At 40.7% G+C, this 16,208-nt stretch overlaps 1 protein-coding gene across 6 annotated transcripts in view; it reads left to right on the plus strand.

Moving 5' to 3' along the window:
* The window catches only part of pde1ca (phosphodiesterase 1C, calmodulin-dependent a), a 114,371-nt gene that overhangs the window by 29,181 nt on the left and 68,982 nt on the right, over positions 1 to 16,208 (plus strand). For 2 of the 6 annotated variants that reach the window (XM_010899026.4, XM_010899025.4), the window contains exons 1-2: positions 6,291 to 6,773; positions 11,006 to 11,032. The exons of the other annotated variants lie outside the window; for them this stretch is intronic. In XM_010899026.4, coding sequence (XP_010897328.1) covers positions 6,643 to 6,773; positions 11,006 to 11,032 — 158 coding nt within the window. In that variant the 5' untranslated portion in view covers positions 6,291 to 6,642. Of the gene's footprint in view, positions 1 to 6,290; positions 6,774 to 11,005; positions 11,033 to 16,208 lie in introns of those variants that run through there. 6 annotated transcript variants of the gene reach the window in all.

Below are 16,208 nucleotides of genomic sequence, written 5' to 3' on the forward strand. Positions count from 1 at the left end.
AATTTAGGAAGAAACCTAGAGAGGACCCAGGCTCAGAGGGGTGACCAGTCCTCTTCTGGCTGTGCCGGGTGAGATATTAAGTGTCCAATTGGAATAATTTATAAATGCATGTGGGCTAAATCCAGAGTCTATTTAAAGTTAGACTAGGTCAGAAGTATGGACAAGGACAGGGAGGACATGAGACCAGATGTACAAGGACAGGGACAGCAACGGGCCCCCCAAACCAGGTACTCCGCAGCTGTGGACTAGGACCTCATGTCCTCCTAAAGTTTAAAATGGGAGGAGACTGGGAAAATTCAGAAAATGCATTCCTCTTATCAACAAAGATTTATAGTGGAGAAGGAGAACTTAGTGGGGAAGGAGAACTTACCCAATCCCCCGGCACAATAATATAGCAGCGTAAGACCTTGGAAGTGATACTTTTGTCTTTTCTTTCTGATCAATTGTAATACCCTTCCACATTTTACAAAGGTCTACTCAGAGGGCTTCCCTACCTCTCCCTACCTGGCCCAGAACGCTGTAACTTTACAAGACCCCAGGGAAGGAAGTTGCTCTTTTCATTGGGCGAGGAACCTTCCTTCAGTATTACTTTGTCCCCATTCAGACATATGACCTAATGGAATGCACATACTTCCAACAGTGAGTTTCATTAAGCTCTTAACAATGATTAAAAACAAAATAATTGATAGGTTTTAGTCAACATGTAAGCTAATTAGCTTTTACACTAGTGCTTATATTTTTCCATGCATGTAGCACACTCACTTTTATTTACTCCTTTGGGATGTTAAGAGAGATTTGCAAAACACTGCATGTACCAAATGTTATTTTCCAACTATTATCAAACTAACAAAAACTTTACCTTCGTTATTGACCATTGAGTGCGCTCTTGATACATACAACTTTTTTCCCCAAAGAGAGCAGATTGAAGAGATAGCTAGGGCGCTAGGTAGGCTACTACTGTATGAATAATCCCGGCCTCTGCTCTGAGCTTGCGTTTAATAGCTTAATACTTGTTTGTGTTTCAATGAAGCTAACACGTATTTAACACGTATCACTATGTTGGTAGAGCACGGCACTTTGTTTGTAGAGCACGGCACTTTGTTGGTACAGTAGAGCACGGCACTTTGTTGGTACAGTAGAGCACGGCACTTTGTTGGTACAGTAGAGCACGGCACTTTGTTGGTACAGTAGAGCACGGCACTTTGTTGGTAGAGCACAGCAATTTGTTGGTAGAGCACGGCCATTTGTTGGTAGAGCACGGGACTTTGTTGATACAGTAGAACACAGCACTTTGTTGGTACAGTAGAGCACGGCACTTTATTGGTAGAGCACAGCAATTTGTTGGTAGAGCACGGCAATTTGTTGGTAGAGCACTGGACTTTGTTGGTAGAGCATGGGACTTTGTAGGTAGAACACAGCACTTTATTGGTACAGTAGAGCACGGCACTTTGTTGGTAGAGCGCAGAACTTTGTTGGTACAGTAGAGCACGGCAATTTGTTGGTAGAGCGCAGAACTTTGTTGGTACAGTAGAGCACGGCAATTTGTTGGTAGAGCACAGCAATTTGTTGGTAGAGTACGGCACTTTGTTGGCAGAGTACGGCACTTTGTTGGCAGAGTACGGCACTTTGTTGGTACAGTAGATCACAGCACTTTGTTGGTACAGTAGATCACAGCACTTTGTTGGTACAGTAGAGCACGGCACTTTGTTGGTTGAGCAACTTGAGTTGTGGGTTTGAAACCCATGAGGGGCCCAAATATGTAAAGTAATCATGCACTTAATCACTGAAAGTCTCTGAATAAGAGTGTAGGCTAAATTACTGTACTTGAATGTAAATGTACCCCTCAAACATTATCTTTCCATTTATATTATCTTTATCTTATCTACTTTCGCATAGTTTGACTGACAGCTAACATATGTCAAATTATATACAAATGCTGCAATATGTATGCGCTCCCCAAGTGCATATCTCTAATGTTGCAGTTATATACCCAGGACTGCAGTTTCTTTGGAGATTGGGTTACTACCTTCCCTTCCCCACACCCGTGCACACACACACACACACACACACACACACACACACACTTTACACATACTTTCCATCTCCCACCTCTCAGCTTCATATCACCAAAAGGCTTGGGCTGGTCCTTCATGCTGTCCTGTCACAGAGGGCAATCTTCCTGTGGTGAGGACGGTCCATCCTTTAAAGTGCTCTGCACTGTAACACTAGGAGATGGAGTGGAGAAAGAGGGATGAGGGATGAAGGCGAGGGATAGCTTTGTGCCACACTTGAAAGAGAGGACAACGGGTAAGAGAGAGTGGAGAGAGAGAGGTAGATCTTTGAGGTTAGCCTCTAGCATGATCCCTCTCTCTGCATCAGGTAATTGAAAATGTCGATCTGAGTCACGCCGGAAAGAGATGGATGGAACCAAGAGGGAGAAAAAGAGCGAGAGACTGAGGAGTTTGTAATCTTTACTATGTAAAACTAACTGTAATATGTTATGCTACCAATGAAAAAACAAACTCAGATTATTGCCAAACTGGACCATTACTTTTTGGAGTGCTCCTAACTGTATGTTTTAGCATTATTTACATTTGTTCCACCTGAGCGAGTCAGACCAGTCACCGGCCGTCATGAGACCACAATCATTTCATGGATAACCCGGGAAGAGCCGGAATAGGCTTCTCTAGGCTACCATGCATAACAATCTTCACGCGGTGAGACTTTAAATGGGGAGAATGAATGAAAAGTTATTACGCCCAACTTGAATGAACACTTGGAGGTAAAGACAATAGCAGTCACGTAGTGCGTGGGTGACAGGCTACCGAAACCACGATGTAACTCAAACTAATGATATGAATCAGACTGCTGATTTCTCAACTCAATTTGCTCCATATGGATTGTGTTCTTACTGACTTGAATGTAATGATGTGACAGTGCATGATCATAGGTTAGATGATGGCTGCCTAAAGGACATCCTCTCTAAAGGCTCATGGTGGTTCTAGTGCCCTCAGTACAATCCCCTCTTTTTGCTCTACATAGTTTTTGATGATTCCATAGCATTATACTTATAATGGTGGTATGTCCATGACTCTTATGTGAGGAATTATTGTGCCACTGCAACAGAACAGGGATATTCTCAGGATCATGAAAGTACTGGTTTCGTCATCATGGCAGTTGTATGTGGTCAATTTACGGCCTATTTTTGCAGAGCTGAAAAAAGTAAATGCATTAAATGATTTGCTTGGGTTGGTTGTGCCCGTTACTGCAGAGTGCTTATCGCTTAGCCATAGTTTAGTGACATTAATGATACATTTCAGTTATTTTACTTAGTTTTTATTTGATGACTTTTATATTTAATTAATGTCATTCATCATTTCTAGTAATATTAGCAGCCAGACAGTCAAAACCAGGATTTGGGTTAGTGTTAGTGTTTTTAATTAATGACTTTAATATTTAATTCATGACATTCCTCGTCTTTAGTCATAGAAGCAGCCAGACAGCCAAAACCTGACAACCATGTGATCTTATTACTGTTCTCCCCTCTTCTATCATCAAGGCTGGTAGTAGGTAGATTGCCAATGGTTACAGACTAGCTAGTAGCTAACTGCTCAATTGCTACATTAGAGCTGTCAGGTTTAATCATTTTGAGGTTAAACCGTTTTTGTACAAAAGACAAATATAGTAAAGTCTGAAAGTGTTTGGACAGTGACACATTTTTCACTCTGATTTCTTATTTAACAAGTTTTCAGGACTGAACTAAATTAAGTATTAATGAAAGTACTTCTCCCTAAAGCCCAGCATCCCAGTTTGTTCGTTCTATAAAGGATCTTGTTAATTATTTGATTATTTTATAAAAAACTAAATGGATTACAAATAATTGAACCGATGTTGGTTTAATTTGTTATTTAATTATTGAAAAATAACCAAAACCAAAATACATAAATTACATGAAGTAAATACAGAGCTCAAAAGATCTAACGTAATTTATTTAATGCCAAAATTACGGGCTTAGTCTATAGATGACAGTAATAGGAAAGTAACTGTTTGGGGGTTTTGGGAATCCTAAAGTTATGTTTATGCAATTTTAGACAGGCAATTAGTAATGATAACGGATTATATTTATAAAGTAACTTTCCATGTCAGGGGAGACAAAGAGATGAGGCTTACATCAATATGATGCATGATCTTGGAAATTGTTCTGACCTCGAATTTAAGATTCTATTTCAAATCTGTCTCTGGGTTTGAAGATCGAATGTCTACAGGGGTTCGATTTCATTTTAGAAGGCAGCTATGATGTTGAATCAGAATGAGCTCCACATTTGCGATCATACCACACATGACGCGAATGCTAGAAAATACCTGTCCATATTTGAAAAATGAGGACCTTGTTTCCTTTACGTTTGCACATTTCTGAAGTGATTCATCATTTATCAGCTGTGGATGACATTCTGTATTATTTAGCGGCACGTCCATGAAGCCCAGACCACAGGAACATGCACAGCTAGAGCCCTAGGGTTGCTGGAGCTCCAACCCTTTGACCGTCCCAGCATTGGCCTGCCAGAAATAAGCGTTTAGCGCACTGGGTTGTGTGACACTTAGCCCTAAGCCTGACGTGTCCCCACTAGCTTTCTGACTTTCTATCCCTGGGCCGTGTCCATCCCCTGTTCTACTCCCAGCTTAGTCTACTGTAATCTGATCTTTGATTCCACTTATTATGGGAAGACTGTTATATTTCCTGTTTGAACCTAATCATTACAGGCAGCTGCGCTGCTATCTTGTTTCGCTGAAATGTGGGGGAATACCTGTTGGCCCTTAATCCGTTTTTCACCACTTTTTTATTAAACCTTTCTCACAGTCATTGCAATTAAATAATAACAACAAATCATTTGAAGTAAACAAACAATAGAAGTTATAATACTGGTCAATAAAATGACTTTTCCAAATGTAATCATTCTGAAATGTAATATACGGTAAAACTGTAAGCATATTAACCAATGCTGTGACAACTTGAATTTAAATGAAGTAATACCTTCAGGCAATCATGTAATAACATGCCAAAATCATGCTAGCTACCTCAATTTGATGCTCTTTAAACCCCTCACTGCCATCTGCACACAAGAAACCAATGCATTAATCCTCATACTTGTAGAACCAAGCACACATTGAAATGTACACAAGTGCACAATCAGAGACTGCTACGGTTAAGCATAATCATTAGGACAGGGAGCCTAACCTAATATTATAACCAACATTAGCAGCTCTATCTTTCACCAATTCAGATAATGAAAACCGGTTCTGTTTCTTGTAAGATACATCTTACAAATGAATCCTTTGAATCTCAATTTGTAACATGATAATGTAACCCCTGTAATGCAATGTGTTTCTGTAATGCAAATGTTTTTTACTAGTATCCTAGTAAATCATCCGCACAGACAGACCTATGTACAAGAGAAGTGATCATGACTTCAGGGGGTTAAGCAAGACCTTGGCCAAGTACTTTCAGTGAGCATAGCCTTGCATTGAGAGGCAACCTGGCTGTCGAGAGAAGACAGACTGTGCCCAGCATACAACATTTGTGGATACAGAGCTGCAATTCCTAATCTCCTGTTCATTGTGATCTTCTTCCACATTAGACAGATATCTCCCTCAAATCACTCACAAAGAATTTGCATAATAAACTCTCATATGTTGTAGCCAAAATACAGCAAGGTGCATTTTGAACCCGCTGCCATTAGAAAAGGCAAATCAGTCAAGCACAAACAACATTGTAAATATAACCAATATCATTCAATTTTTTCCTACCATTCATACTGTAACCACAGGTTTTTGTCAAAGTGTACAAAGCTAATAATCCAACAACTTGAAGTAGCTCATCCTTTTGAAACCTTTGTGTGGGTGATCTTTATTTTGTTTTAGTGTATAGAGAGGCAATGAAAAAGAAGCAACTCAACAGCACACTCTGTCCCTCCTATTCATCAGCTGAAGCACCTACAATCATTACCTCAACATCCACTGTCTGTCTCAGTCTTTCACTCTCTCAAACTCACTTAGTATTTCTCAGCTCAAACTCCAATATAAATATAGTGTGTTAGCAGTAGCAGTGGCTCTCTGATGCTCTGCATGCATAACGGAAGCCCGGTAATCCTTCCTCCTGCTCCCTCCCATCCTCCTTCTCTTCTCCCCGTCTCCCCTTAAAGGGGCGGAGCATGGCTGTGGAAGCCCCCCCTCCCCCCTCCTCCCCACACCAGCACGCCTCAACCCTTTCCCCTCTTGCTGAGCCACGCGCGCTCAGTGATCACCTGAAAGAAGAGAAGCTGTCGGTTACTGGAGCAGAGCAGAGCGCTCCACAGCTAGCCCCAGCTCTCCTGACACAGCTGCACTCCTACCCCCAGCCATCCCGAGCAGAATTATTTCGACAGAGCAGGACAGGAGGATGAGGAGGGCAAAAAAAGGATGAAGGACAAACTCCAGCTGTCACACTGTTGACAGAGATGGGCTAGGGATGGGGAGGGAATAAGGGACGAGGGAAAACGGTAGGGACAACGCAAACGCTCTGAAACAAACTTTCACTTTTCCACCCTCCAATCACGCTGCTACGGTGGGCTGTCTCTGCCCTAACGGAGTGGACTGTAAACTTTCATGTCATTCTGCCTGGTTGATTTCTTTGACATGGAATCGCCAACCAAGGAGATAGAGGATTTTGAGAGTAACTCTCTGAAGTTTCTGCAACCGGACCAGATTGAGAAGATATGGCTGAGGCTGAGAGGACTGTAAGTAAACCTTTGTCCATTATCTTGTTGTACTCCCATGGTTTATTGTTGTGTTAGCAAATGTTTGTTTATTTCTCTCTCTACAAATGAGTGTAGGACGAGTACGTACTGTATTTTGCTCTGTTCATGCTTGACTCTGAGTTCACTGCAGCCTACCAATTCTGTCAATTTTGCAAATGTTTAAATCCCATTCTCAAAAACCTGGAAAGGTAAAACTACTGTTCTGGTTTGAATTCCTGTACAACCTCTATCAACAAGTCTTAAAGAGCATGTTTAAAGGGAATTGGTTATTCAACAGTTTCACCAAAAGTCTTAGAATACATATTTTTACTAATGCATTATAAATTTAGAAGAAAGTAATTATGATAATATTCATATAAATTATTATTATACATTTTACAATAAATACACTATGGTTCAAAAGTTTGGGGTCACTTAGAAATGTCCTGAAACATGAAATAAGTTTGAATAGGAAATATAACAAGATGAATAAAAAATATAGTCATTAACAAGGTTTGAAAAAATGATTTTTAATTGAAATAATATTTTTTTAATTGAAATAATAATTTCAAGAATCCTCCATTTGCCTCAATTAAAGTCTTGCAGACCATTGACATTCTAGTTGTCAATTTGTTGATGTAATCTGAAGAGATTTCACCCCCTGCATACTGAAGCACCTCCCACAAGTTGGCTTACGTACCATACAGTCAAGCTGCTCCCACAGCAACTCAATAGGGTTGAGATCCGGTGACTGTGCTGGCCACTCCATTATGGACAGAATAACAGCTGATTGCTTCTTCCCTAAATAGTTCTTACATAGTTTGGAGCTGTGCTTTGGGTTGTGCATTGGCCTGTTGTAGGAGGAAATTGGTTCCAATCAAGTGCCACCCACAAGTTATGGCATGGCATTGCAAAATGAGTGATAGTCTTCCTTCTTCAAGATCCTGTTTCCCTGTACAAATCTCCCACTTTCCCACCACCAAAGCACCCCCTGACCATCGCATTGCCCCTACCATGCTTGACTGATGGTGATTTGTCTGCTCATAACACTTTCTTTCCAATCTTCCTCTTCTTTTTATTGGCCAGTCTGAGATATGGCCTTTTCTTTGCAACTCTGCCTAGAAGGCCAGCAATTTAATGTTATCTATATCTTTCGAAAACAATTGCATTTCTAAGTGACCCCAAACTTTTGAATGGTAGTGTATATATTTGTTTTAATTGGTTGCACTTTGTTTTTCGTTTTGCCAGAGGATTTGTTTTTCATATTGCCAGAGGATATATTTAATAAGATTTGCATTATGAAATTAGTCAGATATAAAGTGGATTCAGGTTAATGTTGCAAAAATGTGCCTGCGTTCAGGAACTCTGACAGGTTATGCAGTCAGGCAGGAAACAAACAAAAATACAGCCAGAAATTGAACAGACACAAAGATAGCTAGGCAGTGAACAGACATAGACAGTGATGCAACCAGAAGTGAGACATAGTCATAGCAGGAACAGTCAGCAGGCACACAAAAAACCAGTCAGTCAGCAGACTCAAAAATAGCCAGGAAGTCAACAGACAGCCAACAGAAACAACACACATATAACCAACACTAATCATATAGCCAAATCATTTCCGGTACTGCGATCTGACTATTTTCTTTTTCTTTGTAATAGCTTCACAGATAGAAATAAGTGAGAGATAATACACAAGGTGTTGTTTTCTTAATGTAAAATTTTAGAAGCAAAAGGAATAAGAGAGAGCTCCACCACAATAAATGGTTGAAGAAGAGCAATAGCAGATTTATGTCTAACTCCCTGTCAAAATGTACTCGTCTCTCACGTCCGGAGAGCTGAGTAGTGCAACATTGCGAGCTGTCCCGTTTATTTTTTTATATAGTGGATTCAACAAAGTTGCATGTGTCTACATTTATAATGCACGGTATATTAGTGTCTTCAAGTCAGTAGACGAGACTCTCTGAGTGTTTTCTGTTATCGCAGAGAAGTACGGACAGTTTCAGCTGTGATTCTGCTGCTCAGGCTTTAGTCCTTGACGTCCGTCAGTGTTGCCTAATCTTCTGTCATTATGAGTGACAACATCATCCCAAGAGACCCTCAATATAGAATAACTATATCAGGGGCTGTCTGTATTAAGTATTTTAGAGTAGGAGAGCAGATTTAGGATCAGTTTACGTACGATTATGGTTACGAGGCAGGAGGAGACCTGATCCTAAATCTGACTGTTGATATCTGGCTTCAGGCCTGAACACAGAACCTACGAGTAGAATTCCAACAGGAAACTTTATCCTACAACCACCACCATGACAGAGTGCCAGTTGGCCTGGAGAACCGTCATTTGTCCCGGTGCTAATCTCAGGGACGCCGCGCCTCGTCTGATCTGGTCCTCATTCCTCAGTTGACGTTAATTGACACCGCTTTCACGTCATTGTGAGCCTGCGACCCCCTCCTCCTCCTCCTCTCGCTCGTTCTCTCTCTCCGTCTTCCTCTCTCCTCCTATCTGTCAATATCTCCCCCTCTCTCGCTCTCTTTCTGCCCGTCTTACCCTCTGCTCTCTCTCTCCTCTTTCCCTCCCGATTGCTTGGCTTTCTTACATTTGTTGAGGCAAGTGGCCTGGGGATGAGGAGGGGAAAGGGGAACGTGGTTCAGTGTTTATATTACCAATAAAGCTTCTCTCTCATTGCCATTACGGAGGCTTTACAGTGCCCTGGATGGTGTTTAGCGATCTGAGTCTGCCCGGGCGATGTCCCACAGACATGCAGACGTTAAAGTTTAGGGCTAATTATTCTGTAATTGGTTTTAGGGGAGATGTTTTGGCACGTGGATTATCACCATGATCCAGATGGGCTCGTAAATGGTCGGTGGAGACATTGTAAAATGTGTTACGGTGGTTATATAGAGGTCGTATGGAGGTCATGTAGAGGTCATATGGAGGCTATATTGTGGTTATTTGTGTGTGCATGGAGGAAAAGATAATGGCGTGTTGATTGAATCTTTGCAAGCATTGTTCGTGTTTTAGCCAGTAAACCTCTCAGGTCAGAGCCTAACAGCTTATTGTGTCTTGGGCCAAGACCAGAAATGGTGGAAAATAAACTGAACATGACCCAGTCCACACAAACTAACAATGTCTGGTGCAAATAAATATAATTAATTTTGTAACCATCTAGCTGAACCAGACCATCCCACTGGGGTTTTCAGCTCATGGCATCCATAGTCATATTTATCCACAGCCATATTTATTCATGGTGATACTTCCTAACTGGGAGAGGACAGAGAGATGAAAGAAACTGAGATATAAACAGAGAGAAGGCAGAGACATGGAGAAACTGATTTTGGTTCAACATGCAGTCAGAAGTAGCTTCATCCAATCAGTCCTTACTCTGATGAAGAAAGAAACAGGTCTAATCAGACACCCATAATACTAAATCAGAGCTGATGGGCGTATCGCCACACTCTCACTCGCACGCATGCACACACACACACACACACACGTCATCATAACGCATGAGTCACTGGATTTCAAAGAGCTGATCTGTACTGTCCATTTTCTTCTCGATCAGCAGGTGTTCCAATTTGGGATTGATACTCTCCTGAGATTTTCTCACATTGTGTTGAGCCAAAGCTCATTTCAAAGAAAAGAAACAACCCTGATAAGTCTTTCAGTGATATTTCTTTTTTTTTCAGTTGAATTTAAAACAGTTGAATATGTTAATGAGGAATATTTCAGCCAACAGTCACCCTTTTAAATGTCTAAGTGCTTGTGGGAAGAAAAAAAATCCATTCAACAATGATTATCTACCAATCAAACAGCAAATTATGATTGACATTTTTTAACTGCATATTTTCCTTTCTCTATCAGTACGAATAATAATTCAGTCCCAAAGATAAACCAACAACACTGTGGACTGTTTAGAAAGCAGGAAGGCTTGGATTAAAGGAGTCGTCTACTATAGTAACATAATAACTTACCAACTTAATCTGAACATACACAAAGTTTTAAAGATTGACAGAGAGTTTGAAAGAACCAGGGAATAGTGTGGCCCAATGGCGCCTTGTTTCATGTGGCACCCAGATGTAACCATATGGTGCCATTTGACTAGTGAGGTCTTTATCAGGGTGTATCCAAAACAATGACACCAGATCAATGGCTGCATATGGACTTATATTTTGGATGGATTTATTTGATTTACAGAACAATAAACATGAATGCTGTTTTTGTTTTTCTCCCACAGAAGGAAATACAAGAAGACGTCACAAAGGTAGGTCAAAGACCAGGACTTGATCAGTTACTGGGTTCCTATCTGGGGCACTCAGCTTCTTATCAATCCTCTCCGTGAGCATGTATATTACTGCTATTATCACCACTGCCATGACACAATGATTATAATAAAAATTTAAAAGAGTTCCCATTCATAGGCATTATTCCATCTCTACTGTATATTTGTATTAGTTGTGGTATTCTAGTAAGTCTTCTGGCTTTTCTTTTTATAAAATCCATTATTTATTAAATGCAAATGCTCATTTTGTTTATCCTATTGTTAGCCTTCATTTCAGATGTCAGTGCTTGGCAGATAGGAGGAGCTGTACAGCAGCAGTATGGTTCTCTGAAATCCACGTTTATTTACACAGTCAGGAGCAAACAGAGAACTGGTTGATATAGTCATTTTAATGGCTGGCTCTGGTCCATTATTAAATCAACTGTAGCTGTGTGTGTGTGTGTGTGTGCCTTTCCAATATTTCTATATTATGGGGACAAATATGTCACCAAACCATGATTACATCAGTGTAACATTCTGTCCCCATTTTGCAAAAGATTTTTGGCGTGTTAGGTTTAGGGCAAATTATATGGTTAGAATCTGGGTGAGGCATTACCTGTTACCTGGTTTAGGGTTTGGTAAAAGGGCTAGGTTAAGGTTAGGGTTAAGGCTAGGGAAAGGATAGGACCTTTTAAAGACTGTCAACTTTGGTGTCCCTAGATATATAGCTAGGAAGCGTGTGTGTGTGTGTGTGTGTGTGTTTGTGTTGAGATCTTGATACACATTCTTCATCTTTCATTGTCTCTTTCTCTCTGGAATAGGGAGTAGGTAGAGACAAAGCTATCCCTGATCCACCACAGAAACCAAACAGAGGAAGTGCATTAGCCACATGTTTGTCCTACACTGCCAGATGTCCGACAGTGAAACATAAACACTTTGGAGCTTTCTCATCCTCTGTGGATGTCTGTGTCTCTCCTTGGTACTCCGGGTGCTAGGCGGGTGTATTTGGGGCTATCGGTTGGGCAGCCGTAGCCTGGTTCAACATCTGTTTGTGTGCCAATTCCTATTGGCATAGTCATGACACACAATGTCAGTGATCATACGAGTTGGCTATAAACAGATTTGGACCTGGCTAGCGGGTGGAGGAGAGTTTTATGGGGGCGGGGTGTTATATGAAGCTCTCAAGGTCTGTGGCTGTGGGGTTGGGGGTGCTAGCTGTGTGGAAAATAGCAACACCCAAAGGTTCAGGCATGTCAGGACATAGGGGATGGACTCTGTGTCACACATATTTGGAACTTCACAGTCACAAAGAAACCATTCCTTCCGAGAGAGAATGGAGACAAAAGTAATAGTCAAGGAGATAGATAGATTGTGGTTCGGTGTCAGTGCTCTGGCCAGTCTGGTCTCGGTGTTTCATTTAACACAACTACCATTATGTATGCATTGTCACTGGAGTCCCCCCCCCCCTGGGCTCAAAAGCTGTCAAAGATTTGCCCGTTTCTGAACTCTCCAGTAAAGCGATTTTGAAAATGATTGCAAAAATCTGTTTTCTTTGACTCTGTAAAAACAACAATTAAGACTGTAGGAAATCCTGCATGCACCTACAGCCAGTAATCATCAAGCTATTTTTTTACAGATCCTTCAGATAGTATTCAGACCCCTTCAGTTTTTCCATATATTTTGCTGTATTATAGACTTTGTTAATATTTGATCAAATAAATATATTTGCAATTAATCTACTCACAATGTCCCAGAACAACAAAGCATTATCCTGTTTTGGGAAATGTGTGCCAATTTATAGGAAATGAATTGATCAAAATAGATCATGTTCATGAGTATTCAGACCCTTTACACAGTACTTTGTAGAAGAGCCTTTGGCAGCAATCACAGCTTCAAGTCTTCTTCTGTACAGTGTGCCTTTGCCTGCTTTGCACACCTTGATTTGGGCAGTTTATCCCAATCTTAGATAGATACCCTCAAGATCTGTCAGGTTGGATCATGAGCTTTGATGAACTGGGATTTTCAGGTCTCCCTAAAGAGGATTCAAGTCTAGGCTTTTGCGAAGCCTCTCGAGGACATTCACGGACGTGTTTGTTTGGTTGCGTGCTTCAGGTCGTTTTCATGCTGAAAGATTAATCTTTACCCCAGTCTGAGGCCTTGTGCTGTCTGGATCAGGTTTGCTTTATTGACCCCCCTGTATTTGAGGAGAAAGTGAAGGGGTTTACGTCCTTTCAGAACATCATGTATATTATTAATGCCCTGTTGTTTTCAATGAAGTGTATCTTTGTTCTAATGCCCTTACACATCAATAGTCGACACAAAGTGTATACTTCCAAGGTGCCCGCATTGCCACGCCATACGGTAGTCACAGACCCTGATGTAAACTTTGGAGGAGTGAGTTGGATACAGAGATAAACCGAGCGTCTGCCACTATATGTCAGTGTGTGTGTGTATGTGTGTGCTTGTGTGACATTTAATTTTCCCCAAATCATTCTTTTCAATAATGACCTTGTCTCAAAGCAATGACTGCACGGTAGATGTGGGGAGGCTGGATGCCGTGTCCTGTTATGGAGTCAGTAAGAGGTTGGAGATGTTTGTTACGATACCTGCCAGGTAGTCTGCACATTCTCTGAGGATGTGCCCTGGCATTCCAACAGGCCCCGCTGTCATGCCAATTTTAACTATTGTAATGTTTCACTCAGATCAGAGAACGTCAGATCTCAAAGTCATCTGAAACAGTAGGTGATCTCAAAAATGACTTGAAGCTAGCAGGCAAGGCATTTAGCTCATCGCATGTTCTCGCTTTTGTTTACTGTAACACTGTAGGGAAATGATCTGCAGCCAATGTGAAACAGATTTTAATCGAGTTCATATGCTGGCAGTTTGTTGTACAGACTCCTGTGGAACTGTCGAACTAGCTGTGGAAAAAGTTCGAAATGAAACGGAGCAACAACACTCAAAGCCGTCAGCACAGCTGTTCCCCTTCACATTAGGGTTATATGCAATGCCCACAACCATCGGCCAGCATCACTATGAACCATCAGCCCGCATCACTATCAACCGTCAGACAGCATCACTATCAAGCAGCATCACCTCCTGCTACGGCTTTCTGTACAGACACAAACCAGATCACTACTCCAATGAAGCTGAACTCAGCCCCCAATCCCACTCAATTCATTTAATATAGTAAAGTTACAATGAAGCTGTAGGTAACAGGCTCACTTCAGACTACTATTTGATAGACATTCTGTTTAGCACTGATACATGAAATATGCAGTGTTTAAAGAAGTATATTTTAAAGTATTCACGTCTCAGGATGGATGTTTGATTGAGCATTCTATTCAATATGTAATGAAGAATTGGTTTAAAGTGCATTGCTGTTATTTAAAAAAAAAAAAAAAAATCGAAAGAAGGGAAATAATTATTAGAAAAAACATGTCATACTGTTAATGTTGTCATTCACTGTGTAGTTACTGATTGGTTATCTAGCTTAATTAATTGCCCTCCACATTTTGAGCTAGCTAATGTTAGCATTTCGGTCTATTTTTCACTTGCTTGCTATAGCTAATGACAAAACAGGCTTCTGTCAAAGTAAATTTGATGATTATGATGACGGCAATGTTTTCCACTTAAGCAAATGTTTTCATATATTTAAGCCCCTATAGTGCATTTAACTGCCATTAGCCTCTGTTGAAAGTAGTTAGCCCCAGTTTTCATTTTGACCATCAATAAAGCTGTGGCGTCTGCAGAATGTTGAAATTAATGGCAACAAAGCAACTTACTGACAGAGGTGCAAACCCATGAATACTGCTCTCTTTTGTCCTGTATTAAACTGTCCAGCTTTTTCAGCACAGCTTTATCATGCTAAGCGATTAAGATGTTCAAGAAACACTGGACTATTATTAGAGTAATTTTCTTTTTCCTGTTTTCTTCTTCTAACCCTTTGGGGAGAATAAGTCTACTCCTGCTTATGTTTGAGGACAGACCATCTCTTGGATCTGTCTTTCCAATGTCCCTTTTTAGATTCCATATTGTCACTGTTAGTCACCCCAAAGCTACTGTGAGGACTGGGCTTCAAACATAGTGTCATTTCACAATGTCAGAGATCGACAAAGACATCTTAGTACAAACAAAGCATTGGAGTATTGAGAATGGCTGGCTTGAAGCCATGTATGTGCACTGTGTGAAGAGGTGTTATTTCGAGCAACTGACATCACTCAAACAAATTTTTAAAAATGAAGTCGACAAGTCAACTGACTTTCTAAAGGAGTTCTATCAGTGGAGTTGTACTTCGCTGATGTTGTTTTTGGAATGTATTTGCAAGCAACGGCTATTACTGATGTCTTGTAGCCTAAATTGTTTAGTTTGTAGCAGGATTTGCTAAGTTTGAATTGCTGCTTGACACAACGTCATCTCCACCTCATTGATAAAGTGACTACGTATGCAGTTTTGGATAAAATAGGTGTGTCAGTGTGTCCTTCCGTCCAGGTGATCAAATTAAGACATGCTCCCTACACTGTTTGTTATGTTGCCATAACCGGCGCAGTCTGTTAAATCACACATTATGGTGTATTAAAAGACAACTGCACCGGATCATACCACATTTTCTTTCTTTTTTGTCTTCCTGTTTGACATCCATTCTTTGAGCCATTGACTGTTTCATTTCACTACAAATTCAACTCACATAATTTTGTTCCTCTTTTTTGTGGAAATCAGGGTTGGGCAAACTTAATCCATAGACATTACTTCAATGGTGCCTATCACATAAGGCATCAGACCAAGATAATCATATTTTACTGGTGACCTTCTCTTGCTCTCAGCTCTTATCTCTGTCCCTTTGTGGGATTATTTATTAGTGGGGTGGCAGTTTACATAGTGGTTATACTGTATCTTCTGACCAGTAACCAAACTGTTTTAGAAATAAGGCAGTTAATCCTGATTTCCCCTGTAGGTTTCTCTGAATTGGAGCACGTGCTTAATTACAAAAATGTCATCGACAAAAAATAGGAGTGTGTTCTCTTGGATTGAATTCATCTATTTCAAACAGCACAACAGGGTTCGTTAGATCTTTACCTCAGTCACGCTAACATACAGATATCCATACACACAAATCACGGTAAACAGGCGAACACTGACGCATCAGGAATCACCCAGTGACATGGTGGGTGCACCTGAAAAC

The sequence above is a fragment of the Esox lucius genome, chromosome 21 (assembly GCF_011004845.1).
Source record: "Esox lucius isolate fEsoLuc1 chromosome 21, fEsoLuc1.pri, whole genome shotgun sequence".
NCBI lineage: Eukaryota > Metazoa > Chordata > Actinopteri > Esociformes > Esocidae > Esox > Esox lucius.